Genomic DNA, 27,664 nt, shown 5'->3' with positions numbered 1-27,664 from the left:
TTTGAGTGTATTGAGTGTGAGAAAAAGATCCCGCATAATAAAAAACAACATGTTATATGGTCATAATCATTATTACAATGTAAGATATAGCTTCACAGTTCACGTTACGATTATCGAATACTTTTCGATCGATTCAACCATAACTGCTCGACATCATCACTAAATGTCAACATATAACATGCTGTCTCTAAAATGTTCTTTATTTCCTGCATTATATGTCAACATTTTATCATACTGTTGAGCGAAAATTTTGCACGCGAAAACAGACGATTTTTTATGGTGACATAACTTAACAACCCATTCAACATATTGTTATTTGTCAAATAACCGCACCACAAACTGTTAAAACTTTATATGAGATTGTTCATTTACAGTTGTCAACAGTAAAGGATACTGTTGTCGACCGCACGGGAAAATATCCATGTACACAGTAACTTTTGATCACCGAACTCGGTAAAATTTTACTGAGTTTTTGAACAGCTGACTTAAGTCGGTAATTAGTTACTGAAAACTCGGTAATACAAAATTGGTTCGGAATTGTCAAAAAGTACCGAAGTCAGTACATGTAATTACTGAGTTATTCGGTAAACTTTTTGTTTACTTTCCGATTGCTGAATTTTTCAGTGAAAAATATTTTCTCAATTATGGTCCAAAATTATAAAAGAAAAATGTTTCGAAACTTTAGAAACGCAGCACAATGAAAAGATGTTTGAAAAGTTTTCCCTGGTACTTATATATTTTATTTTCGCTGAGCCATTGAGGTTACGTTAAATTAGTTTTAAATTCTGGGCCCCAAACAGGAGTCCCAGAATAACAAAAAAACTACTCCCAAAAAAGCTCTTCGCAGCAATATTCCGGTGCGCTATCCTATAGCAGATTCCACTGGCATATAACTTTCTGACTTTCTTGCCAAACAATGAAGAGCAGATGAATAATCCCAAATTGGCTAAATTCTTTCGTTCCAGTAGCGTTGATAAACTGTGCAACATGATGCCATCGTGATGAACTTCGAAACGCGCTAAAAATGTTTTGATTGAAGTTGTCATTCTTTTTGATGAAAACTCAGTAAAAAATTGTATTTGTCGGAAATTCAGTACTTCTTTTTACTGACTCCTGATGAAATGTCAGTAAATAACAAGCATTACCGAAACCCAGTACTAAAAATTACTGTAGACTGTAAACAATTACAGAAAATCAGTCATATCCAATGAAACTGCTGATTTTCTCGGTAATTTTTCTGGTTTACGGAGCAAAACCGTAAAAAAAATTACCGAACACGAGAGTCGAGAATAAGTGTGTACAGTTTGTAATTATGCGGGATAACTGTGAGAAAAAAATCAAAGTGCAAAAAGCGCAATATTTTACGTGAGTGTATTTACGTAATATTTGAACAGACCCTCACTGTTTACTTTTTCACTGTTAGGTTCTTTTTAAATGTTACGCAAGGTTTCGTGTGAAAAGCTGTCAAAAGTAGAAAAATCGCATGTAAATTGTGTCTTCATAGTGCAGATGCAGTTAATTTCCTTATTTTTGCTTATTTCAAACAGTTTTAAGACAGAAAGTGCGTCTCTATCATAAATTTGAAACAGTTTAATTGCTACTTTCAGTAAGTTTCTTCACTATTTCTTGTATATGATCAAAATTTAGGCGTTCAATTTTTTTGCTTGACTTTAGCCGCTCTTTTATGCGATTGAGGTTATGATTCGGTTAGGATTGGCGACGTAAACAAAACTTTTATTGCGGGAATTCCACTCCCATTCTATAGAGACTAATTAGCACCATGGTGCGTGACGGTCAGCATGTTACTTCGATCCGAATCGTTAGTGTGGACCATTATATGCATAAGCCGGAACCTCGGTTCGACACACATTACTCAGAATTCCGTGGATCCGAGGTGAAGCAAGTGCCGGTCATTCGGTTGTTTGGTTCCACGAATGATGGCACTCACAGCTGTGTACACATCCATGGAGTGTTTCCGTACTTGTACGTGCCGTACGATGGCAGCACCACGGATCAAATAGCGGTAGACCGCCTCATGTATCAGCTCGCTGCCAGCTTGGATAAGGCCATCAATGTTTCTCTTGGGAATGCCAACTCTACGGCGACGCACGTCTTGCGGATCGCGTTGGTAAAAGGAATGTAAGTCTCCACAGATCCTACAATTTGAACTCTGATAAAAATTTATTATTTTTTGCAGTCCAATCTACGGCTACCACCGGAAGGAGCATCATTTTTTCAAAATCTACATGTACAATCCGTATTTGATACGAAAAGCCAACAACTTATTGATGAATGGTGTGATATTGTCGCGAGTGTTTCAAACATTCGAATCCCACGTTCCTTACATATTACAGTTTTTCATTGATTATAATCTCTACGGGATGAGCTTTCTGAATGTTCCAGAAAGTGCAATTTGCCAGCGTTCTGTAACTGGCGACCACGAAACTTTGCAGAAAATGTCCACCTCCGAGTATGAGGTTGATATTTTGGCGGGGGATATTTTGAACCGTCACACAATGGAACAGGAGAAAAGATCGGAGTACGCTAATCCGGGCATCGCATCGATTTGGAACGATGAGGTAGCTAGGCGAAGGTTGCTGAAAATGGAACAACCAGAAGCGTTGCGGTTGACTCAGGAAAAGGGTTTGGAAACAGTGACTGAGAGTGATCGTTTCTATCGTTCGGTGTTGGCCACAAAGCTTGCAAGTGGAAACGAAACAATAATAAGCGATGCAAATCGTGTAAAGCCACCAGTTTCATTTTATCCTTCTGAAGTTTCGGATGAGGAGCGATTGTTGGACGCCTCCTGTGTCCAGGATCATAAAAATTTCAGTCATTATACATCGTTGAATCTATCGAACACGGCTTACGAGTTTGATGCGAGTCAGGTAGATGAAGATCGTATTGTGAGCATGTCGCAAAATCCGGATGCAACGTTCGCTGAAGAAGACCATCAATTGTTGGACATTATGAAAGAATTGGAAGAAAATGAAAAGCATGACGTAGAAGGAGACAGTCTTTTGGCTCCCCTAACTCAGCAGACTGATCGGAAAATTCTGTCGACTGGCGGAAGTGGTTTGAGCTTGTCTCAATCGAGTAACAAGAGACTGAACGCTACGTTAAGTGGCGACCTTGAAATGCTTTCATTGATCGATGGAAACAAAAATGAAGTAGAGGAAGCACGAGATCAACATTTGGAAAACGAGACATTGGATTCAGATGATGAATTCCTTTTGGATTATACTATGAAAATGGATGCAAGGGCAGAGGAGAACTTGCTGAATGATAGCGACGATGACATACTCAACCTCAGTTCTATTCCTCAGCTGGATGGCGCTGATGACAGACAGCTCCCCGCGGCGAGAAGTAAACGAACGAATCAATTAAGATCTCCATCCCAAATGCAATGCAATGGTATAACTGTTAACGGACATGATGAACCAATGGTTAAACGTTTAAAGCATGTATTGGTATCCAAGCTTCCAAGTGACATTGAAAACGGCGAAAAACCTCTGACGAATGGCAATATTCACGCAGAAAAGCTAGGGATGAAGCCTAGAAAAAAGTTCAAATTGGACCAGGCGATTAGTCCGGAATTGGTTGTCCTCAATGGTGTAACAAATGGAAAGCATGAGAAGTTTGAATTGATGTCAGCTAACGGCAGGTGAGTTCACGTTGGAAGTTAAATTCTTTATTCAAAATAATCAATTATGTTTTTCTACAGCCAACAAGCGGAAAACGGCAATGTTCCACGTCTTACGATGCCTAAATTAAAAACATTGAAAGTCAAGTAAGTTGTTTTATTTTGTTCATTTTTGTTATTGGGTAAAACAAATTTCGGCAGAAGTCGAAGACTGAAAATTTGGAATAGAGCTGAAACGCTTACTAACGCATTTAATAGCTTTGCAAGTCAGCTATTTGAGTATACGATTATTCGTGAATCACTTTTCCTCCATTGATTTATCAAATAAAATCCAACATTCCAGGCTCTCAATGGTCGATATATCAGGGTATCGTCTCCCGTCGCAAGATTCGCCAGTAAAGCAACCACGCTCAACACCACTCAAAAAACGAGATTCTTCGCCGTACGATGTTTGTAGATTGGCTCGCGAATATGACTTGGCCAACAACTATGATCCTCAGGAAGGACTGTCCCGCGGTCCCGTTCGCAGAGGCCGAAGTCGAGGTAGAGGACGTGGAAATGGACGAAGGGGCCGACCTCCCAAAAAACAACCTGCTCCTGAGCCAGAGTCGGAGAGACATCCATCACCATCTATACCGGAACCAGAAATAGACGTTATTCTTTCGGAAAAGTTTCAAAACATTATCAAACTTTCTCCGAAAGTGCTGATTACGGCTTTAAGTCAAAAAGAGGTAACAAACTTACAGACCCAAAAGGTTGACGAAAAACCAGGGAATTTGATTGAGATTTCCAGCGAGTCGGAAGTGATCGAGATTACCGATGAGGAATCGCGTTCTTCTGGGGAACAAAAACGTCCCGTAGTTCATGAAATTGCACAGGAAGCAGCACTTATTGCAGATCGTTCACCGGTTTCGGTTAAAGGTCCTGTGGAGAAATGTGAAATCGAAGAGGAGGACGATCTCAACATCAAAAGTTTCTACGAGCAAACGCTCGTTTTCGACGATTTCGATGAGATAGGATCGGCGTCGGATGGAAGTATGATGGATTTCGAATGCAAAGGTGATAGTTCGAAAATCATAAGCACCCTGGAAGAAAAGCCACCATCAGTAGAAGACGCTTTAAAGGCACTTCAGGATTTTACTATTCCGCAATTGGTACATCAAGAACCATTTTATAGCAATCCCGCGGATATTACGGGGCGCAAAGAAGTGGGTCATGTTGTACTCCACATAGGAGGAAATAGTTTGAACGATTTGGAAGAATTTCGAAGTGTAGTGGGTGATCTCGGCTCGATAAATCAATTTCGGCATGAAAAACTAGGTTCCATCTATGGTGAAAGTTTGAATGCAGTTCTGGGCGAATTTCAACGTCCCGATGCAGGTAAAATGAGAGAACTACTAGCAACAGAGCAAGAAATAGTAATACATCCGGTTGAAAAGGCACCGACAAAGCATGAAGCTAAAGTTTGGCTTAAGGCAATAGAAAAGATAAAATCTGAAGAATTAATGCCAGTGGAACAGGATAGCCCAATTAAAGTTAAGAAAATGCAGGCCATTATGGTCGGCGAGGGAACTACTGAATCGCACGATGCACTAAGCATCGATCACGACAGCACCCTCAATCTCAGTTCCTTAATAATCGAAGGTAGTCAAGCAGATTCCAGTGGAAGAAAGTCTCTAGTTTCGAAAATATTGTCTATGAATACAAAATCCTCACCGGGGATGGAAAAGGAACACGAAAGTGCTTCACCATCTGCCCTAAGCGCAATGGAATCCCTTGAATTACTCAGCTATAGTGCTCGAAGGAAGCGGCGCAAAAACATGAGAGCTCGGCTATCGCTGGGTGCTGCGTTCAAACGATTCAGGGATTCAAAGATCCAGGAAGAACTGAATCCTGCTACTAAGGAAGACGAAGATTTCGACACAATCACGCCAGGTCAAAGCACAAGCGCATGTTTTGAGGTAGAGGAAGGGATAGATATCGTAAATTCTTCACAATATTTGGCCACTAGTCAAAAGTCTGACAACTCCGACAGCAGGACATCCGATCAAACAACGGTGAGTTATCTATCATCATTCTTGAAATGTTCCATTTTGGATCTACTGCAGGTCTATCGTATTGCAGTGTAGAAATTGTGTAGGATACTATCAGTATAGGTAAATTTAATACCATCAGTCTTTTAATCTAATCGTCCTTTTTACAGCTTCCACACACTGCCGAAATCGCATCAATGGAGCAACGATTACTCAATGGGTCGCCTCTTCTGGCACCCGATGTCACCCAACAGATAGAAAACTCTGGGAACATTTCCGCCACGACGCCTAACAACAACACCTACGGATTCAAGGTCAACTACGAAAATCTCAAGAAAGCTAAATCAACGTGCGAGGTAAGTTGAACTTCCTCATATTCGACGCAAAATGCAGTTGGTGATTGTTCGTGTACACTAATTATGTATATATAAATGTGTGTGTATGTGTGATCGTTTAAAGCATAGCTCAAAAACCGCGAAAAATAATATTATGTTTGAATTAGACAGACCATGTTTTTATTCCATTTATTACACATTCACTTCCTCATTAATCGCTTTTCGAATTCACTCTATATAATGGTGAGCCACAAGGTTTCCCACCCAAGGAAACTAATGGTCAAGAATCCAGAAGCTCCCAAACATATTTTACTTGAACATTCAACTATTCCGTCGCGTAAGTTGTTCCCATCAATAGCATCTTCCTGCCACATCCACATCAGCTCAATTCTCTGCAATAGCAAAGAAAAGTATTATTCATGATGTCGAACCAAAATAGGTAACAAATAAAATTCGCACCATTTACACTTTCGGCATTCTTTCATTCACAGTAAACATTCGTGAGACGGGTTGGTGTTTCGCGATAGTCCAGACATATTTCCTAGTACATAAGTGGAAGCGAATTATAACGGAGCGACAATAACAGTTGATATACGGAAAAGAGGGGCCCTCCTTAGCCGAGCGGTAAGACGCGCGGCTACAAAGCAAGACCTTGCTGAGGGTGGCTGGGTTCGATTCCCGATGCCGGGCTAGGCAATTTTCGGTTTGGAAATAGTCTCGACTTCCCTGGGCATAAAAGTATCATCGTGCCTCATGAAATACAAATGCAAAAATGGTAACTTGGCTTAGAAACCTCTCGGTTAATAACTGTGGAAGTGCTTAATGAACACTAAGCTGCGAGGCGGTTCTGTCCCAATGGGGGATGTAGTGCCAATAAGAAGAAGAAGATACGGAAAAGATTTAAGTTTCGAAAGTGGGAGTATAGGAAACAGGGGCAAATCGGGAAAATATACTTGTTCCGCATACTGCGAACGCGCCTTAATCAATAACGTGCCCCCACAGAGTAGGACTGCCACTGGGGGGAAATTAGGGTAAATCACTACTTGGGCCTATGGACCCCATTCCCGGCTCACTGCACAGAAAGCTAATGATTTATACTGTTTAGTAGCCGTTGGTTTATGATTGATCATTTTAAAAAAGTCTGCTATTTATCTCGCACAATACTCAATATTTTTCAACCATTTATTTCACTCCTAATCCATCCAATTATAGAAAATAAAAATGTAGATTTCAAACTTTTGCTCTTCGTTGCAACACCACTGAGCCGGAGTGATTCTTTCCACTTTTACAAAACGGTATCATCAAATAAACACCTACCTGAAAATCGTCACAGTGCTCGATACAACTATTGCTTCAGGCTGTTTATCACCACACAATAATGCTAAACTCACGCACTTCAATCTTTTGTAATTGTTCGTATCACTAGATTTTATATAAACATATTGGAATACATTTAAAAATGTATCCTCAAACCGAACAAAAAATCACCTCGGCCCAAGAACTTCTAGCTGTACAGTGCTGCCAAAAGGCCATAAGTCTTATTTTAGTATGAAGATAATCCTTCATCGTTAATAGGAAAACTGTCTAATACGTTGACGCTATCATGTTATTTATAATTCTCTCGATTTCAAAAGGTGGAAAAGATATTGTTTTTAAGTGTTTGGAAGAAATTTGGATGAGTAAATATATCTTCTCAACCAAATAAAAATGATTATGAATAATACCATCTGGCATCTTGTTGTCGTGGAACGTGCATTTTTTTTTTTACGTCGCATTTTCTACCGTCCCGAGAGAGAGAATGAGAGTAAGATGTTGAGAGATTGAGTAAAATATTGCGTATGCCGAGGAGATTTGGGGTATGCCGGATAAGCAATCGCCTATGACTGAAATGAGTGCTGCACCATGTTAATTTAAATCAAATAAAAGCTTTTTCAAGCGGTGTTAAGCAAGAATAACTATTTTTGAAGCAGAGGTGAACCCCATCGCAATATTACACGGCCCACAAAATTCAGAAAAGTTGCCCCTAGTCATAAATATCAATTAAATAATGCAGTCGTGCGCATGTTAGGCCGGAAATGGGGTGAGAAACCCTATATAGCTAGCGAAGATGAAAAATGATAAGGATGGAATGCAATGATGAGTATCGATTATTATTGTTTACAAATCAAGTTGTTTTCGACTATTACATACTCTGTGTCGTTATCGGTAGAAATATTTTGGAAAAGTAGCTTATAGAACTATTATATAGTGTAGTGATTCGACAGATCAATCTGCAGTAGGGAGGGTCTGTCAAATAATACATTAGAAGGTAAAATGAACTTTAAAAGATAATAGTACGGATTGTTAACCTAAAATGTATCACAGATTTATCACAGTTGGATTTCGGCGAATCACGGATCACGAATGATCATTATTATTAGGATCTACTATAGACATACATAAATCAAGGTAATGTAAATAATAGTTCACATAGAATGAATTCGAATTACTACTGAAACCTACTGAAATCATGCACACAGGGATACTGAAATACTGTAAAGCACCGCTTACCGAACACTACGGAAACTTGAGAACAGACACTAAACGTGAGTAATTTGTTTTAATAATTATAAATGTCGCCTAATAAAATGTATGAACGGTCTACAGGAAAAATTTAACAACTCCAATTAATAAAAGAGTTTGTTCAAGTTTACGGAAGTCTTTTCATTGTTCTGTTGCTGTGTGAGAACAAATTAAATTTTTCGTTTATTCGGAATGTCAAGCGGTGACGTAGCGGGTACTGTGTTCCCGAAGGACTCGCAACGGATGAACGGCGGAATGTTGAGCCGCTGGCAAGTTCAACCGCCAACAACGCGAGATCATCAGTCAAAGCTTCTTCGAAAGCATCAAGCCGGTCATCGAAACTTCGAGATTTGCAAGCGAAAGCTCTGGAAGCCAGACAAGCATTAGAGAGAAAGCAGCTGGAAGAACGTCTGGCGTTGGAGCGTGAGATGCTGGAGATTAGCGATTCTGAGGCAGAGTCGATCACAAGTATCGAAAAGATCAACGAGTGGCTAGATAAAACGGAAAACATAGGACGGGAAGGAAGAAATTCTTCGGATGATACTCCGTTACCGGTGTACGATGAACTTTTGAAGAAAACCGTTGCGGCATCGACTCCACCTCTTTTTCCTAGTAATAGCGCCCCAGCTAGGCCGCCGGCCAATCAGCAGACGACTGAGTCGCACCAGCCTTTCACCGTTCCACAGCAACTTGTTGCGAGCTACATACCTAGTACACGCGTAGAATATCCACGATTTGGAGGAACCATTCCGAGAGTCACAACGAGCTATCAATCAGCGTTCGGCGGATACCCTTCGGCGGTGTCCGGAATACCGCCCGTGCCCTTATATACCGTATCGACTTATCAATCAGTAATGTCGACAACCTATGCATCTGTAAATCATCCGCGTTTCGTCACTCAGAATATGGTTCCCTCTGCGCAAAGTATGGGGCAACCGACGCTGGTCACATCAACTCCGCGGCAGAATCTGATTTCCGCTCAGCAACAGTATCAGCATCAGAGGTGCAGCGATCCAGTACCGTTGAACAGCGTCCATCTAGCGGCGAGACAGACGGTGAAGGATCTTCCCAAGTTTGGCGGCGACCTGGAAGATTGGCCACGATTCATTGCAGCATACGAGCGGACTACCAACATGTGTGCTTTCCGGAACGACGAGTTACTCGATCGATTGGAGCGGTGTTTACACGATAAGGCGCTCAGCACCGTCAAGAGCCTATTATTGCATCCCGATAACGTTCCGGTCATTATGCACCGACTAAAGACTCTCTTCGGCAATCCGGAGTCAATAGTAGAAACCATGATCCAGAGAATTAGCATGATGCCGCCACCGAAAGCCAAGAAAATGGAGACCACAGAATCTTTGTGCCACCATGCAAGTGTGCCAGCTGGATGAACGTCTGTACAACGTCGCCCTACTACAGGAGCTTGTGGACAGCCTACCGTCGGCACTGAAGATGAAGTGGGCCTTTCATCGGAAGGAGATAAGGGCCGTTACGTTACTGGACTTCAACGACTGGCTTGGAGAGATGACGGATGCTTTGTGCCAAGTGATTCGACCTACTGTTTGGGCAAAAGCGCAACGATCCGAACTTAGATCAGAAAGGAAAGTCCGAAAAGATGAAGCTTTCATTCACGCACATTCAACGTACGTGCCGGACAAGGCGATCCGCACATGTTGCCCTGCTTGTGGAAAGGAGTGCATTTCTTTTGATAAATGCAGCAGATTCGACGATCCGCCGAATGCAAGATGGGCTTTGGTGAATGATTTGCCGAAAGTGTTTGACCAAGCACTTCAGAACCTGTGAGCGGAAGGTTCCGTGCAATCAGAACGGGTGTAGTTTTCTGCATCACCGGCTGTTGCATAATGACAGCAAGCACAGCAACCCGTCGACAAGCCAATCGACACAGGTCGCCTCAGTCAATGCTCATCGCAGCTTGCTTGGAAAAGTTTTGTTGAAGTACGTTAGGGTCACGGTGCACGGCAAAAGGAAATCAATAACTACGTATGCTTTCCTAGACGCAGGATCAACCTCAACGCTAATGGAGCACAGCTTGTGGGAAGAATTGAACCTGGACGGGGAGAAATCTCCATTGTGTATTTCATGGACTGGTGGGCAAGGGCGATATGAGGAAGACTCAGTTGTATTTTCGGCTGAGATCGCCAGTGCACAGACTCCGGATAAAAGCTTTCACATTCCGGAGATACACACAGTGCGGAGTCTGGATCTTCCTGCACAAACAGTGTCAGCACCGAGTCTAACAAAGCATTTTCAGCACTTGTCGGATATACCAATAGAATCATACACCGCAGTTACGCCTCGAATTCTGTTGGGCATTGACTGCTCCCGACTGGAATACCCGCTAGAATGCAGAGAGGGTAGTGAGTACCAGCCGACAGCTGTCCTAACAAGATTGGGCTGGGTGGTTTATGGTCCTTGCTCAATATCAGGAGAAGACCTTGTTAAGACGAACGTTTCGTATGGCTACCATATTTGCCAATGCGAAGGGCTGCATTCGGCTATCAAAGACTACTTTGCCATGGACAGCGTCGGAGTACAGCCAGCTGGAAGGCCGCTGATGTCCACAGATGACGAACGAGCGTTGAAGCTTTTGCAAGCAAACACAGCTCGCATGGAGAGAAGGTATGAGACCTGTCTACTGTGGCGGTATGAGGAAGTACGGCTGCCAGAAAGTAAATCCATGGCCATGAAGCGACACGAATGCTTGAGTAAGCGCATGGGTCGTAAACTTAAACTTTCAATAGACCTACAGGAGAAAATCTTAGACTACCAAGCAAAGGGCTACATCCGAAAACTGTCAGCACGGGAAGAAGCAACACACAAAGGACGTTCGTGGTACTTACCGATTTTTCCGGTCGTGAATCCCAACAAACCCGGTAAACTACGTATTGTTTGGGATGCTGCTGCCAAAGTAGGAAATCTCGCGCTCAACTCATTTTTGCTAAAGGGTTCTGATCAAGTCACGCCGCTGCCACAAGTTCTTCTACGATTTCGAGAGTTCCGAACAGCAGTGACAGGGGATATTCGCGAAATGTTTCACCAAGTCCGGATAAATCCCGAAGATCAGCATTGTCAGCGATTCCTTTGGAATGATGGCATTCCGGGACAGGCTCCTTCAACATACGTGATGGAGGTTATGACGTTCGGTGCAAGCTGCTCGCCTAGTAGTGCACAGTATGTCAAAAATATAAATGCAAACCGTTTCAAAAGCCAGTTCCCAGCAGCAGTGACAGCGATATGCGATGATATGTATGTGGATGATATGCTCACCAGCGTCGAATCTGAAGATCGAATCTAAAGCTCGCACAGGCTGTGCGGTATATACACGCAAAAGGTGGGTTCGAGATCCGAGGATGGCTGTGCAATTCCAATAAGGTAGTGAAGGGGCGAGAAGAAAACACATGAAAAGGATTTGAACAAGACTGGAGAAATAGCGACCGAAAAGGTACTGGGCATGGGATGGGACACAATCAGTGATACATTCACTTTTAAGATTCCCAAACGATGCAGTCAGGACCTACTATCCGGAGAGAAAGTTCCCACGAAACGGGAAGTTCTTCGAATCTTGATGTCCGTCTACGACCCGCTGGGACTTCTTGCAAATGTTCTGATGTACCTCAAGGTCCTTCTCCAGGATATTTGGCGCTCTAACATCGGTTGGGACGAACCGATAGCCGAGAATTGTTTAGAGAAATGGAGAACGTGGCTTAGCGTATTACACACGGTGGAAAAAGTTTCGATTCCTCGGTGCTACCGAGCGGTATCTTGGACTAACTCTGGATAAAAAACTCAATTTTGGCAGTCATGTATCCGGATGTATTAAAAAATGTGAGAAACTGACTAGAACGCTATATCCGCTTATCAAAAGGCGCTCTCGTTTGAATACAAGCTTGAAGGTCTTATTGTACAAAACCGTTTTCCGGCCTACGGTTGCATATGGGTTTCCTGCTTGGTTTAATTGCGCTCGTTCACATCGAAGCAAAATACAAGTTAAGCAAAATCGTTTGCTCAAGATGATTCTTGACCTAAGCCCCTTCTATCCGACCGATGCTGTTCATAGAACTGCAGGAATTGAACGTATCGACGACTGGTTCCAGAGATTAATGACCAAATTCCATCAAACTTGTTCATCGTCCGAAAATCCTCTTTTGCAAGAGCTGGTCGTGTGAAAGAAAAAATGTGATATAAGATTTAAGCTTCTCCTATGTATATTTATCTCTATAATTTTGAAGGTTTTTTCAGAGGCGTTTCCCTAACCTCAATCTACCTGTGCATTGAGTTTAAATTTAAGGAATTAATGTGCAGAAATGCCTAGAATAACTAGATTTTGATTAGTATAAACGACTCTGATAATTTTATTTTCCATTTGGGCTGTCAAAATATCAAAATTTTCACTTTTCGGGTCAGTGCACAGGTAAAAAGTGAGGTTACGCGATGCCACTGGGTTTCTTGTTTGTTTAATTGAAATTTTCCTTCCTTGTCGATTTTTTGTTTGATAGTTAAAGTTTACTAAATGTAAATAAGTTTAATGACATTGCTGAAAGGAACTCCATAACTCAATCATGGAACATTATGTAACAAACTGTACCCGATAAGTTAACAATTAAATAAAAAAAAAATGATATGTATGCGCGACTCGAGCACTTCACTTGGAAGCCGTATCCAATTTGCCTACTGATGCTTTTATAGGAGCATTACTGCGTTTCGTCAGCCGTCGAGGGATACCGGAGAAGATCGTCTCTGATAATGCCACCAATTTTGTTGGTGCAAACACGGAGTTGGAGAGACTGGCCATCACGTTCAAATCGGAAATGCACCAGAAGAAATTGAACGCGTTTTGCACGCAGCGCGGCATCGAGGCGTCTTTCATCCCACTTCGCAGTCCGCATTTTGGCGGACTGTGGGAGAGAGGGGTGAAGTCAGTAAAGCACCATTTGCGACCTATTCTAGCTGCATATAGTTATCGTACGAGGAGCTCAGTACGGTTCTTTGCCAAATTGAAGCTACGTTAAACTCGAGACCTTTGACGCCATCCTCAGACAACCCGGATTGGGCGTGAATTTCAAGCGATTGCCAAACCTTCGTACGGAAATATTAAGCAAGGACGAGTATCTCGGTGGCAAATGTTGCAAGAAATGAGAGAGATTTTGCCAAACCTGGTATGTCGACTACCTACGTCAAGGTGACTTCAGGATCACAAACCTGAAGCCCTTGTCTTTGTTGCCGACGATAACCTTCCTCCGTTACAATGGAGCCTCGCTCGCATAACTGAGCTACACACGGGCGCAGACGGCCATACAAGAGTGGTCAGTTTGCAAACGAAGAACTCCATCATCAAGCGTGCTGTGAAATACATATGTGTGCATATGAAAATTGATAAGAGTACAAGGATGACAGAGTTAAGCCTTCCCCTAGGATATGTTACCTTGCCGCGGTGGGTCGGCTTACGCCATTAGCACTGATATGGCAACCAAAGACATATCCTGTCGTGGTGGTATCACATGTTGACTATTTTTGTTTGGTGTCGCGTTACATATCTGGCATTGACGCACTAATTTACGGCATTTGCATGTGATCCAACGGAGATATGTGGAGATGTGGAGATCCACTGGGAGATATGTGGAGATATATCAGCTTCCACACTGATATTCTTCCCTCCCCCTTCATACGGGAGCTTGGCAGAAGGAAGGTCGTGCGATATATGCCATCACAAATATTGCCCTCCGCTCGCTTTCAAATCGACTTCTCTATAAAAACATTCTTCATGCCTGCCGTATCCTAACGGAACTATCAATTCTATACTTTCGCCTCTAATGCTATCATGAACATGTACGTCCAAGTTTGGAAGATGATATTAGCATTTCCATATCATAGTAGGGAATAGCCGTAATGAAGCTTTACTTTGCCACCGAAAAGTGAATCCTATAGCTGACTCATAACTGATCATCATCATGATAGATAATGACAGTTAGTTTGGAAACGATCAAGCTACTTATTAGAACATAATAATAGTAATGCCTTGACAAAGGAATAACAATAAAATAGACTAAATGCACGAACAGTTTCCACTTTCTACAAGACATAACTTACATTGTGTTTGATAGTATTGACACAGGATGAACCAATAACTTAGGCAAACAAAGTGATTCAAGGAACGCATACTTCATACCTTCTGACCATAAAGACAAGAATGACATCATACAGATCAATCTATATGATTCGGAAATTGAGCCTCCAAAATAAACGAAAGATTAAAAAAATCTATATGATTAGGAATGAGATAATGGGAGAGAGTATCTATTAGAGTTGTAAATGTAATGTCTTTTGAGCCAGTTCAACAGTGTCTTAATGGACGACATGATCATTGTACGGCTGGAAAACTGCTTCAAAAGTTATTAACTTGTCATTTTTTATAAATCGGGGATTGAACACTTTTTTATACTCGATAAAAAAACTTCCGACTCAGTTTCTTCGATGAAGCATTGGGCAACATGTTCCATGTGAGTTGAAAAAACTGTTTCGGTCGATTTCGAGCGCGTACAATGACAATAGACGTCTAAATAGAATAAAAACTGACTAAATAGTTTGACTCTGACAAGAAAATGACAAAAATGACTTTAAACTAAACGATGTTAGTTAGCATAAGACCTGTCTGACTTTTAATGAACGTAATTCCCTCTGATTCAGTTGCAACAGCGTCTTCTTGGGCGACATGTTCCGTGTACGGCTGGCTGGATGACAGAGTTAAGGAATATACTCACGACAGCCGCAACGTTCAAGATGTAAGATGATGTAATGTTCCATCTAGGGTTGTTAATCGTTAATTTATCGTTATCGCCGATAAATTTAATTGTGTTCAACGTTATCGGTTACTACAGGCCTGGTAGCGAGTCACTTTTTAGAGACTTTATCACTATTTTGAGTCCAGTCACTAAAAAGTCACTATTTGCATCCAAAAGTCACTATTTTTCGGAAAATAGTCACTATAACCAGAAGAAGTGATTCTATTTATTAACAATTAAGAAAAGATACCCAAAAACTAGTGTGGAGGTGAATGAATTGGTCGGATTTTTAAAATCTAAAACAAAACAAAAAACTAATTAAATTTAAAAGATTTTTTTGACTCGAGATTATTTGGCCACCCATTTTTAATTGACTTTAATACTTCGTTTAAAAATAATACTGCCGTTTTAAAATTAAAGTTTATTAGAATTTTTGGATTTCTAATTAGATACCATGGTTTTATTGGATTTTCAAAAATTCCCTCAGAATGCCACGTCAAGTTCAAAATATCAAAAACTTCATTTAAATTTGTTATTAAAACATAGTTTAATAACAGGTAAAATCGTATTTTAAAAACTTCTTCATTATTTTAATTACTTTGTATTTTTTCAAACAAATGGTCCTACCAATTATCTATAAGCTTTGTGAGTCCAAATAGTCTAGGAATCAGTTAGATAAATTTATATCATTCTTTAGCTGTTGTACAGAAAACTTCGAGCACATATTAAACAACAAATGTTGTTGTAATCATCCACATAATTTTGTGATACAAAATGTAACTCTCAACCCGATCCTGTGACGCTGGGTGATACCTTCTCGTGGTGTGTTACTTAATATGAGGTACCATGGTCACATTGCTAGCTTCTGGCTGATCCAACGAATATCATCCTCGATATCCAAATCCGTGGTACTCATGAGAGTGTCGCAGACGCTGGCCTCTTGATTCCATCCTCTCCCTTCTTACGATGAAGATGGGCATGGCCAGTATCAGTAATCATCATGCCTTTGTAGTTTTTGCCTTTTCTTGATTTCTGACAGCATTCTACATAAGGATTTCAAAAATAACACACTAGTTTGCAATCTACAAACTATACCGTAACTGTAATGCTGTTTGTTTGTTTGTTTATTAGAGACACTTCACACCGCCATGGATGCATTCGTGTCGGGGAGTATGTGTCTAAAATTTTGATTTACAACTAGGGGAAATGACGGCTTTGGCAGGTTTTGTTCTATTATTGATAGGGGGGTTTTTGTTGACCAAATTTTATGAAATTTGGCCACAATATTCTTTGGTATGCAAAGAATGTTTAGGCCAAATTTGAGCATAATTGGTTAAAGAAAACCCCTGCCAATAATACAACAAAACCTGCCAAAGCCGTCATTTCCCCTAGTTGAAATGAAATTCAGAAATGTTCGTCCTTTTCCTTCAAGAGAGGAAACCATCTCATCTTTCTTCTCTTCAGCTTCACCTTTTCCTTCTCTCGTCCTAACGAATAAATTGTCAGTCCCTTCTTCTGTGCAAACAAAGAATTGTGTAAAGCATGTGGTACTGTAGACCGGAGGCGCCTCCATAACGACAACTCGTGCCGAAGTCTGCAGCGAACTCTGCTCTGCGTTGGTTAGTCATCTGTAGGACGTTTTGCCCCACAGTGCCAGCCGTTGCCGAAATTACTACACGATTATATCCCGATCTACCGGCAACAGCAGGCACAGGGGAAAGGCTTCGAGTAGCTTTGCCGATGATGTAATTTTGCTGATACCATTTTAAGACCTCCCACCATTCAGAGTTGCTCGTATAATCGCGTTTGGTGCTGAAACACTATCAGTTTCTTTATTCTTCCTTCATCTTCAAGGCATATCTCAGACTAGTAGTGCTGATGTCGTTCTCCTGTCGTTCTTTCTCATACTTCCGGCAGTGCAAAATAAGGTGTCGTACGTCGTTTACGGTTCCACAGCAATCGCAGGTGGGCGGAGGATCCTTTTTCAGCAGGAAAGAGTGGATCAGCCGCGTGTGGCCAATTCTCAACCGAGTTAGGGCACGCTGGTCGGCTACGCTACCCTGGTCTGCCCACCTATTCGTATCATATTTTATCTCCCTCAGCTTAGCGTCTCTATACTCATACCACTGACGGTCCCACCGGAGTCGTATCGCCTGTTTCACCATTCGTAGCGCATCTTCACCAGGGATAGGCGTGTCATTGACAGGCTGTTCCCTGGTCTCGTTCGCTAGTTGATCAGCCACAGTATTTCCGTTCACACCAGTGTGCCCGGGGATCCAGCAGAAACGGACAGATTTGTTTTGTGCTTTCGCATAGTTACCGCCTTCTTGATGGCATACGCCTCCGCCGAGACTAAACTCTGGGAGACTAAACTTTCGGACTAGGCCATGGGAGTGGAAGGCGGACCCTACCTTGTCATCATGCTTGGAGCCATCTGTATAAATTATTGTCGACCTGTGAAATTCGGTTTGAAGATTTGAAGAAAGGCTGGACGAACTCTGTCTGGTGGGTCGCCGGCTCGGACACTGTTCTTTACATCCCATACTATCGACGGTTTACGCGCGTGCCAAACACGATTGGGCTGCCTTATGAGCTGGCCAACAGCGGGAAGCGCTGTACCCGTTACTTCGAGTACCCGGTCGGTAGCTCGATGAACCAGCGGAAGGATGCTGTTGTGTCGACTTTTAGCTAACATCCGAATGGCCGTCCGTGCAATAGACTGAACGGCCAATAGTTCGAACGGTAGATTTCCAGCTTCAGCCATGACCGAGTTAATCGGGCTAGTTACGAATGCTCCGGGAGCGTAGCGGACCATTATGTTGTATGCAGGAGCGAGACTTTGCAGTGTTTCCGGACCTCCTCGGCTAACTAATCCTATTCCATATGTCAGCTTTGCGGTGACTAAAGCCGAGCCCACCTGCAAAAGAGTCGTGCGATTGCCACGCGGAAGTTTCGCTCCGATCATCTGCAGGATCCTTAGTCGCATCGCAAGCTTTCTTGGCCATCTTACAGGGCGGTTTGAACGTAAGTGTTCGGTCGAGAGTGACACCTAAAATCCTCAGGCGATTGGTCTTCGGGATCGGGGATCGGTATATGGTGATGCTCTGTGTTGGCTCACGGCGTGCATTTGGACTACAATAAAATGTTTGCGATTTCGTCGCTGATATGGTGAATCCAACACTCTTCGTCCACTTATCCACTGCCTTGAATGCCGCATGCAGTTTCCGGTGCAAACCTTCTCCCTTTGACCTTCGTACTACGAGAAGGATGGCATTCGCGTACAAAAGAATTTGAACTCCGTCTGGCAGCACATGGAAGATCGGCTGCATGGCCACGAGGAACAACGTCACGGACAAGACGGAACCCTGTGGAACTCCGTTCTCCTGCGAATATTGTTGAGACATGTGTCCTCCTATGGACACCTGGAAGGTGCGCTGCGAGAGGAAGCTTTGCAGCATGTTCAGCATGCGCCCTCGAATTCGCCAAGATTTCAAGGTTCGTAGTATGCCATGTCGCCAGGTGGTGTCGTACGCCTTCGACTGATCAAGAGATGCAATAAGACAGTGTTCGTCAGTGGTAGGTAGCTCTGCAAAATACGTGTCCGTACCGTGTCCTGCCCGAAAAGCATGTTGGCGCTTGTCGAGTCGTCCACTCAACTCTAGTTCGGTGATCAACCGGCGATTAATGATCCGTTCGAAGAGTTTAGCCATGCAGCTGGTGAGTGAGATTGGTCGAAATGCGTTGGCACCGGTCTCGTGGGAGTTAGGTTTCGGGATCGGGATGACTAAGACCAACTTTCGGGAAACTCGCCCCTGCGCCAGATATTGTTAAGCAGTTCAAGCAGGCACGGACAGAGGCAGATGTTGCAGCAGATGATACCCTATTGAATCTGGGCCTGTTGAAGCACCTTGCCCTTTGTCGAGGGCCCACAAAAGTTCACCGAGGGTGATATCGATGTTGTACACATCATCGCTGGCTCTGGGGCTCTGGAACTTCTCGTTGTTCGGCAGACTCTCCGACTCCTCTTTTCGCTGTACATATCCGAGATCCATGGGAATCCGTGATCCTTTAGCTTCCGTCAGTCCAAACCAAGATGAATACACAGCTAGGTGTTGCAGTCTGCCCAATTTATGGACGAGAAGAAGGCGGGGGTGAAAAATTCATTTTCGGTGCAAAACATAAACAAACCGGCTGGCTCTCCCATACTAAAATCCAAGATGGCTGAATCGTGAATTTGGCAGATTGGAACACCTAGGGGTGTATTCATCTTGGTCCAAACTGTGCAACCAACTTGTCGATGTAGCATTTTTGGTCCAAGCAGTCAGTAGGCGTTGTTATTGGGTCAATAAATAAAGATGAACATAAAAGGGGGAGGGAAAAATGTAGCATTTTGGCTCCGTGATGCCTATGGCGAATGAACCTTTCAAATAAAGATTAAGCGATTTGGGAGACACGAGCCCAACTCACCTTCTTGCGAAAATGCAGCGATTGGGCGCCCATCGTCAAAAATGCAACACGAATGCCTCGCATCGTAAAGGTCGCTCCTGCGACCAGTGGAAGTTGCTGCCATGTCTAACGCTATGCCATCGTCTTCGATTGCGGACAAATTGCTGCACTGACTGCTGAGAAAAGACAGAGCGAAGCTTTTCCAGAAACAGGTCCACTAAAAGATCTAGTCGTAGCATCTATTCCCTCCTGGTTTCGTTTTATTGCATCAGACTTGGGCTTACGCCAACGTTTCAATTGGATGTTACTCTGAAACTGCGCTTTCTAGGTAGTGGCATACATATTTCCACCAATTTTGTCGCGCCAGTAATGTAGTGGCAACTATATTGCCCCAATTTTCAATTTTTCAGAATTGTTCATTGTATAAGGGAAGATCCATAAAGTACGTCACGCTAAAATCGGCGATTTTCGACCCCCCCTCCCCCCTTCGTCACACTTTTTGTAATAAACCTCTAAAATTTTTGTATGGATCGTCACGCTGCTCTGAACCCCCCCTCCCCCCTAGAGGCGTGACGTACTTTGTGGACGGCCCCTAACAAACCTAACGTTTTAGTTTTGTTTCTTCAGCCTTATAAAGGGTTAACACGGAACTGTCTCAATGCTATTTCGGTTCTTCAGGGTTTAAAATTGTATACCAACCCTCTGGTTTAATTGATCATTTTCGTCTGTTTTTGGTTGGAATTAAAATAAATGAAACAGTAAGTATTGATGGACGTGCTGAAGTAATGATCATCGTTTTGTTTACAAGTGTAATTAACATCTGCTTTATTTCATGGCCTATACAAAGTCTTCAAGGTTCATACAAGGACACACACACATTGTCATTTTGGTGCACCCTATTTTACTCTTCATCGGTTGTGCTCGTCAGGTAATGCCATTCGATTGAACCCGGGTTGCCTAATTCTCATTTTTCTTTCCTTGTATCTGCTTCCAGTATAATCACCTGACGATCATGTCCGTGGAAATCCATGTTCAAACAAGAGGTGACCTGCGACCAAACCCAGAAATTGACCCGATTTCCGCAATCTTCTATCGGATTCACAACGATGTGCCGGAGAACCATCGCAGAGCGCCGTCCGTTTGTGGTATAATTTTGAATCACGAACATGGCTTGAAGGAAACTGACCAGATGGATCCTTATAAGTATAACAAATGCAGCTACGTTGCAGATGTGGTGATCGTGGCTAACGAGAGGGAGTTGTACGAAAAGTTTTTGATGCTGATTTCGTTTTGGGATCCAGATATCTTTGCTGGATACGAAATTGAGCAAGTTTCCTGGGGGTATGTTATACAACGGGGATACACGTTGGAGATGAACTTGATGAAGATGTTGTCGAGGATTCCGACTGCGGAGAAGGTTCAAATTTCCGAAGAGGAAGAACAAGAGTTGCTAGAAATGCATGAGTATAGTGCAGGTTTGAAGATCCCTGGAAGGATATTGTTGGACATTTGGCGATTGATGAGACACGAAATCGCGTTGACGTCATACAGTTTTGAGAATATTGTATACCATATTTTGCATAGGAGAGTTTCGTGTCATGCCTTCAAACAATTGACGAGATTGTGGAACAAACCGTACTCTAAGTGGATCGTATTGGAGTATTATCTGGAAAGAGTGAACGGTAATCTTGAATTGTTGCATCAGTTAGATTTGATCGGCAGAACAGCTGAACTGGCGAAACTTTTTGGGATTCAGTTCTACGAAGTGCTTTCCCGTGGTTCACAATTTAGAGTGGAGAGTATGATGCTAAGGATAGCAAAGCCAAGAAATTTCGTTTCCGTTTCTCCGAGTATACAGCAGCGAGCGCATATGAGGGCTCCAGAATATCTACCGCTGATATTGGAACCCGAATCAAGATTCTACGCCGACCCCTTGATCGTGTTGGATTTCCAAAGTTTATATCCCAGCATGATCATTGCGTATAATTATTGCTTTTCGACCTGCCTCGGAAGAGTGGAACATTTGGGACAGTGAGTTTTCGGTTTTGAATGGCACTTTCCATTTAATAAATTCCTGTTTACTTCTTTCAGATCCGAGCCTTTCGAGTTTGGTGCTTCCCATCTCAGATTATCTCCTCGAATGTTAAAAGTGCTAGTCGACAAGAATCTAATTACGTTTTCCCCCTGTGGAATTGCGTTTGTCAAGTCTTCCGTGCGAGAAGGGATCCTTCCCAGAATGTTAAATGAAATTCTGACCACGCGACTGATGGTGAAAGCTTCCATGAAGTTGCATAAGGAAAATAGTATACTCCAGCGGGTGCTTCATTCGCGACAACTTGGTTTGAAACTGATCGCCAATGTTACCTATGGCTATACAGCGGCCAACTTCAGCGGTCGTATGCCGTGCGTCGAGGTCGGTGATAGCGTCGTAAGCAAAGGGCGTGAAACGTTAGAACGGGCCATCAAGATGGTCGAGAGCACAGAGCGTTGGGGGGCCAAAGTAGTGTACGGCGATACGGATTCTCTGTTTGTACTTTGTCCAGGCCGGAGCAAGGATGATGCTTTCAAAATTGGTGCGGAAATAGCTGATGCGGTGACTAAGGATAACCCTCCTCCGGTAAAGCTTAAACTGGAAAAAGTTTATCAGCCGTCGATTTTGCAGGTACATTTGAATTTGTTACTAGGTAGTTGATGTATACTATTACAATATTTTTCAGACCAAAAAACGTTACGTGGGTTACATGTACGAAACTCCGGACCAGGAGAAACCGGTGTACGAAGCGAAGGGAATTGAAACAGTTCGCCGAGATGGCTGCCCAGTGGTGGCTAAAATGCTTGAAAAAATCCTAAGGATCCTATTCGAAACGCGGGACGTTTCGAAAGTAAAAGAATATACCTGCCGACAGTTTTCCAAAATTCTAGAAGGACGGGTTAATTTGCAAGATTTTGTTTTTGCTAAAGAGTTCCGCGGTGAAGATGGGTACAAACCTGGAGCTTGCGTACCAGCATTGGAGCTAACGCGCCGTTGGAAAATTGTAGATCCCCGGCGAGAACCACGACGAGGTGAACGTGTTCCGTATGTGATAATAAGCGGTCCACCACTGTTACCGTTGATTCGGCTAGTGAGAAGCCCTGATGAGCTGCTGGCAGATAATGGGTTGAAAATCAACTCTAGTTATTATATAGGAAAAGCGATTATTCCACCTCTAAATCGATGTCTGCTTCTGATTGGTGCGGATGTCAACCAGTGGTACAATGACATGCCACGGAAGTACCAAATACTACATAATACCGGTGGAATGAGTGCGTCACTGGCAAGCGAATTACAGTTACCCAAAAAGAGTACAATTTCGCAGTACTTTTCTACTACTAGTTGCATCGGAGACTGTGGCAATCAGACCCACGGTGGAGTCTGCAAGGAATGCCTTAAGAATCCGCAAAAAACAGTTACTTTTGTGATGAATAAGATAAATCGGCTAGAGAGACGTGTTGATCTTTGCGAAAAGGTGTGTCGTTTAAGGTGTAATAAAGTCATAGCAGAATTCAGTAATATTGTTCTTTCAGATGTGTAAATCCTGTTGTCGGAGAAACTTTGAAACGACCTGCATTTCACTGGACTGTCCAGTATTGTTCGTACTAAACCAACGCACTCGAGAACATGCACAGGTTCAGTACTATCGTGATCTTCTACAGCAAATGTTCTAAGGTTAGTAGTTAAATGCATTTTTTTATTAGTTCCTCTACTAGACATTTTATTTATTCTACATCTAACTGAATTCCATTACAATAAATCATCTATCAGAAACAGTGGAGTTCTTTTCAATTGTTATCCGAATCCATTCCCTGAAATAACTGATCCATGTAACAACGGTTGGACTGCGGTACGCCGTACACGGTAAGGCTCCCCAGGATACGATTCCCACTTGGGTTACTATTGCGTCGATCGTTTGCAGCAATGGTCCACCGGAATCACGATGACATGCGTTTACCGATCCGTTCAGCTCTCCGGCGCAGAAATTACTATCCTCTAGCGGACTAAACAGCGGGAAATATTGTAGACAAGCATCATACGGAAAAACTGGTAAGTGAGCTTTTTGCAATTTATCCGGATAAATTGGTTCTATAGATGACGACGTAGAACCCCAGCCTGGCAGAACTGCCATTCCATAGATCGGGGACTGTCTGTTGTCTAATTCCACGGTCGTCACATTATTATTCAGGTCGAATGGCCGTTCCAGTTTTATCTGCAATTGGATTTGATTAAATTATTGTGGCAGTTTAATGCACCCAGGTGCTTTTTATGCGGCTGGATTTTATTATTTTCATGGTCAACCTCAACTGACTCAACTGTTTTCAACTTTAGCTCATTTTGCATTTTTATGTGGAGTTCATTTATTTTCTATTGGAACCAAAGAAAAACTATCCGCATTGAAAACACTTGGACGATTTTTCTAGACTAGACTATGATGAATAATTATTTGCGAGCGTCTTAGGGGAAAATGTTACACGGTTAAACGACTGTTGTCTTCCTTTTCTTCTCTTCTTCATTGGTATTACATCCGTCACTGGGACATTGCCGCCTCGCAGCAGTGTTCGTTAAGCTCTTTCACAGTTATTAACTACGAGGTTTCTAAGCCAAGATACCATTTTTGCATTCGTATATCATGAGGCTAGCACGATGATACGTTTATGCCAAGGGAAGTCGAGACAATTTCCAACCCGAAAATTGCCTAAACCGGCACCGGGAATCGAACCCAGCCACCCTTTGCATGGTCATGCTTTTGTAGCCGCGCATCTTACCGCACGGCTAAGGAGGGCCCGACTTTGTCGCGACATTCTACTCTCTTAATAGGGCCGGGTGACACCGACCTGAAACGGCGATTAAGCTAATGGCTGGACTATCTTCCGCCCATAAAAACCGTAGCGGCAGCACGACGTCCAATCCTGCCACCCAGTTTTGCCAACTGGGTCAGATAACAATTCCTGACTATCGCGAAGATGACGAAGTCATCTGAATCGGTCGCCCCATAGGTCGCCAGGGGTAGGTGACAGAGAGGAGCGTGGTAAAGTAGAGGAAGCTTCAGTCGAGATCAAAATGGATGGCGCCACTTTGACCAAGGTCATTAACGAGGCTATGATCTGCCACCAGGGAACGGAGGCCAGAATATGGAGCTGACCACGAACATCTCGGACGTGATCACTTTCTGGATAACCACGGGAAAAAAGCAGGGATCTAAAGATGTCGTGATGACCTTTTTGCAACATCATTGTAGAGGCAAAGCAGGAATGGAGGTCCCCATTGGAGGCCAGTAAGGAGGCGGTACGAAAGATCCGCCTACTTAATACTGAGGAGAAGGAGTTGGCAGTGTTCCAGGCTACGGAGGCCAGGAAGGAGACCGAATTGAAGATTCAACTCTTTACTGAGGAAAAACAGCTGGCGGACTGCCAGACTGCAGAACTCCGAAAACGCATGGTCGTCGCCGGTGCAACTCCTAAGCTGAGTAAGGTCGAGCTGGAAGCCAATCAGAAAGGAGCTAGTGCCAAGTCAGTACACCAAAGAGGAAGGATACGGCCAAACATCGGGAGAAGGTTAGGAAAACGGTTGACCCCAATAAACGAGCAAGTGCCTCCACAAAAAAGGGTGCTGAAGTTTGCATAGAGGAAGCCGTTCCATGGAGGGAGGTCGTGAACCTCAAAAAAGGGAAACGTACGGAAAAGAATGCCGCAAAGAAAACGGCTAAGGGAGAAAAAGAAACGGTTGCCAATAAGGGTAACACCCGGTGCGAAAGGGTGCACCTTTCAATGGCCGTAGTCGAAGGGCAGAGGGGAGGCAATTATTGTCAAAGCCAAAAGCCACACTAATGTACTGAGCGCCATGAGAAGCGATGAACAAACTCGCTGGCATAGGTGAGATGATTCTCGTCCTGAAGCATAAACGAACAAACTCAGATCTGCTTTAAGTGTTTTGGCTTCGTTGGCTTATGATGGTTTTGTAGAAGTCATGAAGAGCAAATAATGGTTTTCATGACCGTTAAAAAACTAAAAATGTTACTGGGGATATGACTGCATGGGTCCAGACCGGAGTAGGCTATTCCGGAGGTGTGGAGCTGAAGAACACAAGGCTCACACCTGCCAGGCTGCACCGAGGTATTTGATCTGCGCTCCTGGCGTAGACAACAAACACCCATCCGGTGGTGGGCTGGCCTGTCCGGCTTCCAAACGGGTTCGGACAGGCAGGCACACCCGATTCTGTTTTTACACGGATTTTTTTACACGGCCGCGTAAAAAAAATCCCATACAAAATGTTTGCAAAGTTGCTCCATTTTGCATGATTCGTCGAGAAATCATAAAACTTTTTTTACACGGATTTTCAAATTTTGAACTGAAAACTTTTTTTACACGGAACGCAGTTGACAACTCAGTTGAATCTCAACCACTGCGAGGCTGCGCAAGCGTTGCTACAACGGTCGGTATATGAGAACAAGACTGATGTTGCCCTGCTATCGGACCCGTATTGCATCCCTGCTAATTCGTGGAAGACGAATCCGAATAAAGCTCAAAGGTCATAAAATGAACCACGGAAAAGTGTCGAGGTTGCTGCTTTTTTTAATCAACTTGCTTTTTCTCGTCCTCGAGTCCAATGATATCAAATTCATCGATTTTTCAATTATTAATTTTACCTAAGTAATAAGCTCATTACACCAGGCTAATATCATTTTAAATTATATCTTACCAATGCAATATCATTCGGTCCCACGAAACCTGGCAATCGATCTTCATGTACTAAAAACTGGCTTACATTGCGCCGTTGCTCACAGCCATCGTCATGCTGTAAATCAAACTCTCCTGCCACCACTTCTAGCCAACCGTCCGCAAACGCCGTTTCTTTGCAATGTGCTGCTGTTAGAATCCAATATCGTTCCACTATGGTACCTCCACAGAAATGTACCGCTCGAGAACCGTTTCCGAAGTTCCACTGAATAGACACCAGGTAAGGAAATTCTCCAAAACTGGCATTCTGACCACCAACCACTTTGGCCGTAGACTGCTTCAGACCTACTTCTAGGCATGATCCAAGAACTACACCTGTAATAATGAACCACAAACAAGTTGCTATTCTCGGCGCCATAACCAAATGCACGCGCACAGCTCTATGAATTGTACTAAACTGAGGCGTCGCAGCTTTGTGCCACCACGTGACAGATGTTGTGTATACTTTCACCCGACGCGTTCGCACATTCGCGGCCGGAGGCGTCGTTCGTTACTTTCGCTTTCGTTTGCCTCCGTTGTGCGGCGGTTAAGCTGATCCACAACGGACAGCTGACTGTTAACGAGGATCAATTGCATTTGAATATATACACAGATTCTTATACTCACACAGCCGCTCAACTATAGTGTGGTGGAGACAAGGCCGATCGGTTTGGTAAAACTATCAAAACAATTGATTCCATAACAAAATGTCCAACCCTTCTCAATTATTTCCTGAATTTAAATTAATATTAAAAAATACGAATGATCCTGCTCTAAAGCGAGATTATTTTTAAAAGAAATTTTTTCGATCTACCAATCGGAACGATTTTCGAGATCTACCTAATAGCTCGTAGTCTTTGATCTGTAGTAGAAAGTTATTTGGCATAGCTAAAATTAGGCCTGTGGTATCCTAGTATATTCCGGTACAATTTATGGGATTTATATTTGTAATTAAACAATATTAACTATTTCTTATACGTTTATTCTATCCGTCTTACACACCGTCTCCGGCGCTACACACTCTACTTCTGTATTTAATATAATATTTAAAAAAAAATTATGTCTCCCTCCTCGGATTTTTTTGCCCAAAAA

At 42.9% G+C, this 27,664-nt stretch overlaps 2 protein-coding genes across 2 annotated transcripts; one reads left to right on the top strand and one right to left on the bottom strand.

Annotated features, from left to right (window-relative positions):
• Nucleotides 1-1,444: 1,444 nt before the first annotated feature.
• Nucleotides 1,445-23,629, top strand: LOC134224585 (DNA polymerase zeta catalytic subunit). Its single transcript, XM_062703993.1, has 10 exons — nucleotides 1,445-1,606; nucleotides 1,675-2,139; nucleotides 2,198-3,664; nucleotides 3,725-3,790; nucleotides 3,987-5,700; nucleotides 5,847-6,032; nucleotides 20,817-21,853; nucleotides 21,914-22,484; nucleotides 22,540-23,328; nucleotides 23,387-23,629. Exons 2-10 carry the CDS (start codon nucleotides 1,781-1,783, stop codon nucleotides 23,525-23,527), a joined length of 6,330 nt encoding a protein of 2,109 aa, XP_062559977.1. The 5' UTR covers nucleotides 1,445-1,606; nucleotides 1,675-1,780; the 3' UTR covers nucleotides 23,528-23,629.
• Nucleotides 23,614-27,079, bottom strand: LOC134224586 (trypsin-1-like). Its single transcript, XM_062703995.1, has 2 exons — nucleotides 26,556-27,079; nucleotides 23,614-24,066 (listed from the first exon to the last, which is right to left on the bottom strand). The coding sequence occupies exons 1-2, from the start codon at nucleotides 26,949-26,951 to the stop codon at nucleotides 23,614-23,616; spliced, it is 849 nt and encodes a 282-aa protein (XP_062559979.1). The 5' UTR covers nucleotides 26,952-27,079.
• Between the last annotated feature and the right edge of the window lie 585 nt (nucleotides 27,080-27,664).

The sequence above is a fragment of the Armigeres subalbatus genome, chromosome 3 (genome assembly GCF_024139115.2).
Source record: "Armigeres subalbatus isolate Guangzhou_Male chromosome 3, GZ_Asu_2, whole genome shotgun sequence".
NCBI classification, from domain to species: Eukaryota; Metazoa; Arthropoda; class Insecta; order Diptera; family Culicidae; genus Armigeres; species Armigeres subalbatus.
The sequence above is the reverse complement of the archived record's forward strand: the minus strand, read 5'-3'. Positions and strand labels throughout refer to the sequence as shown.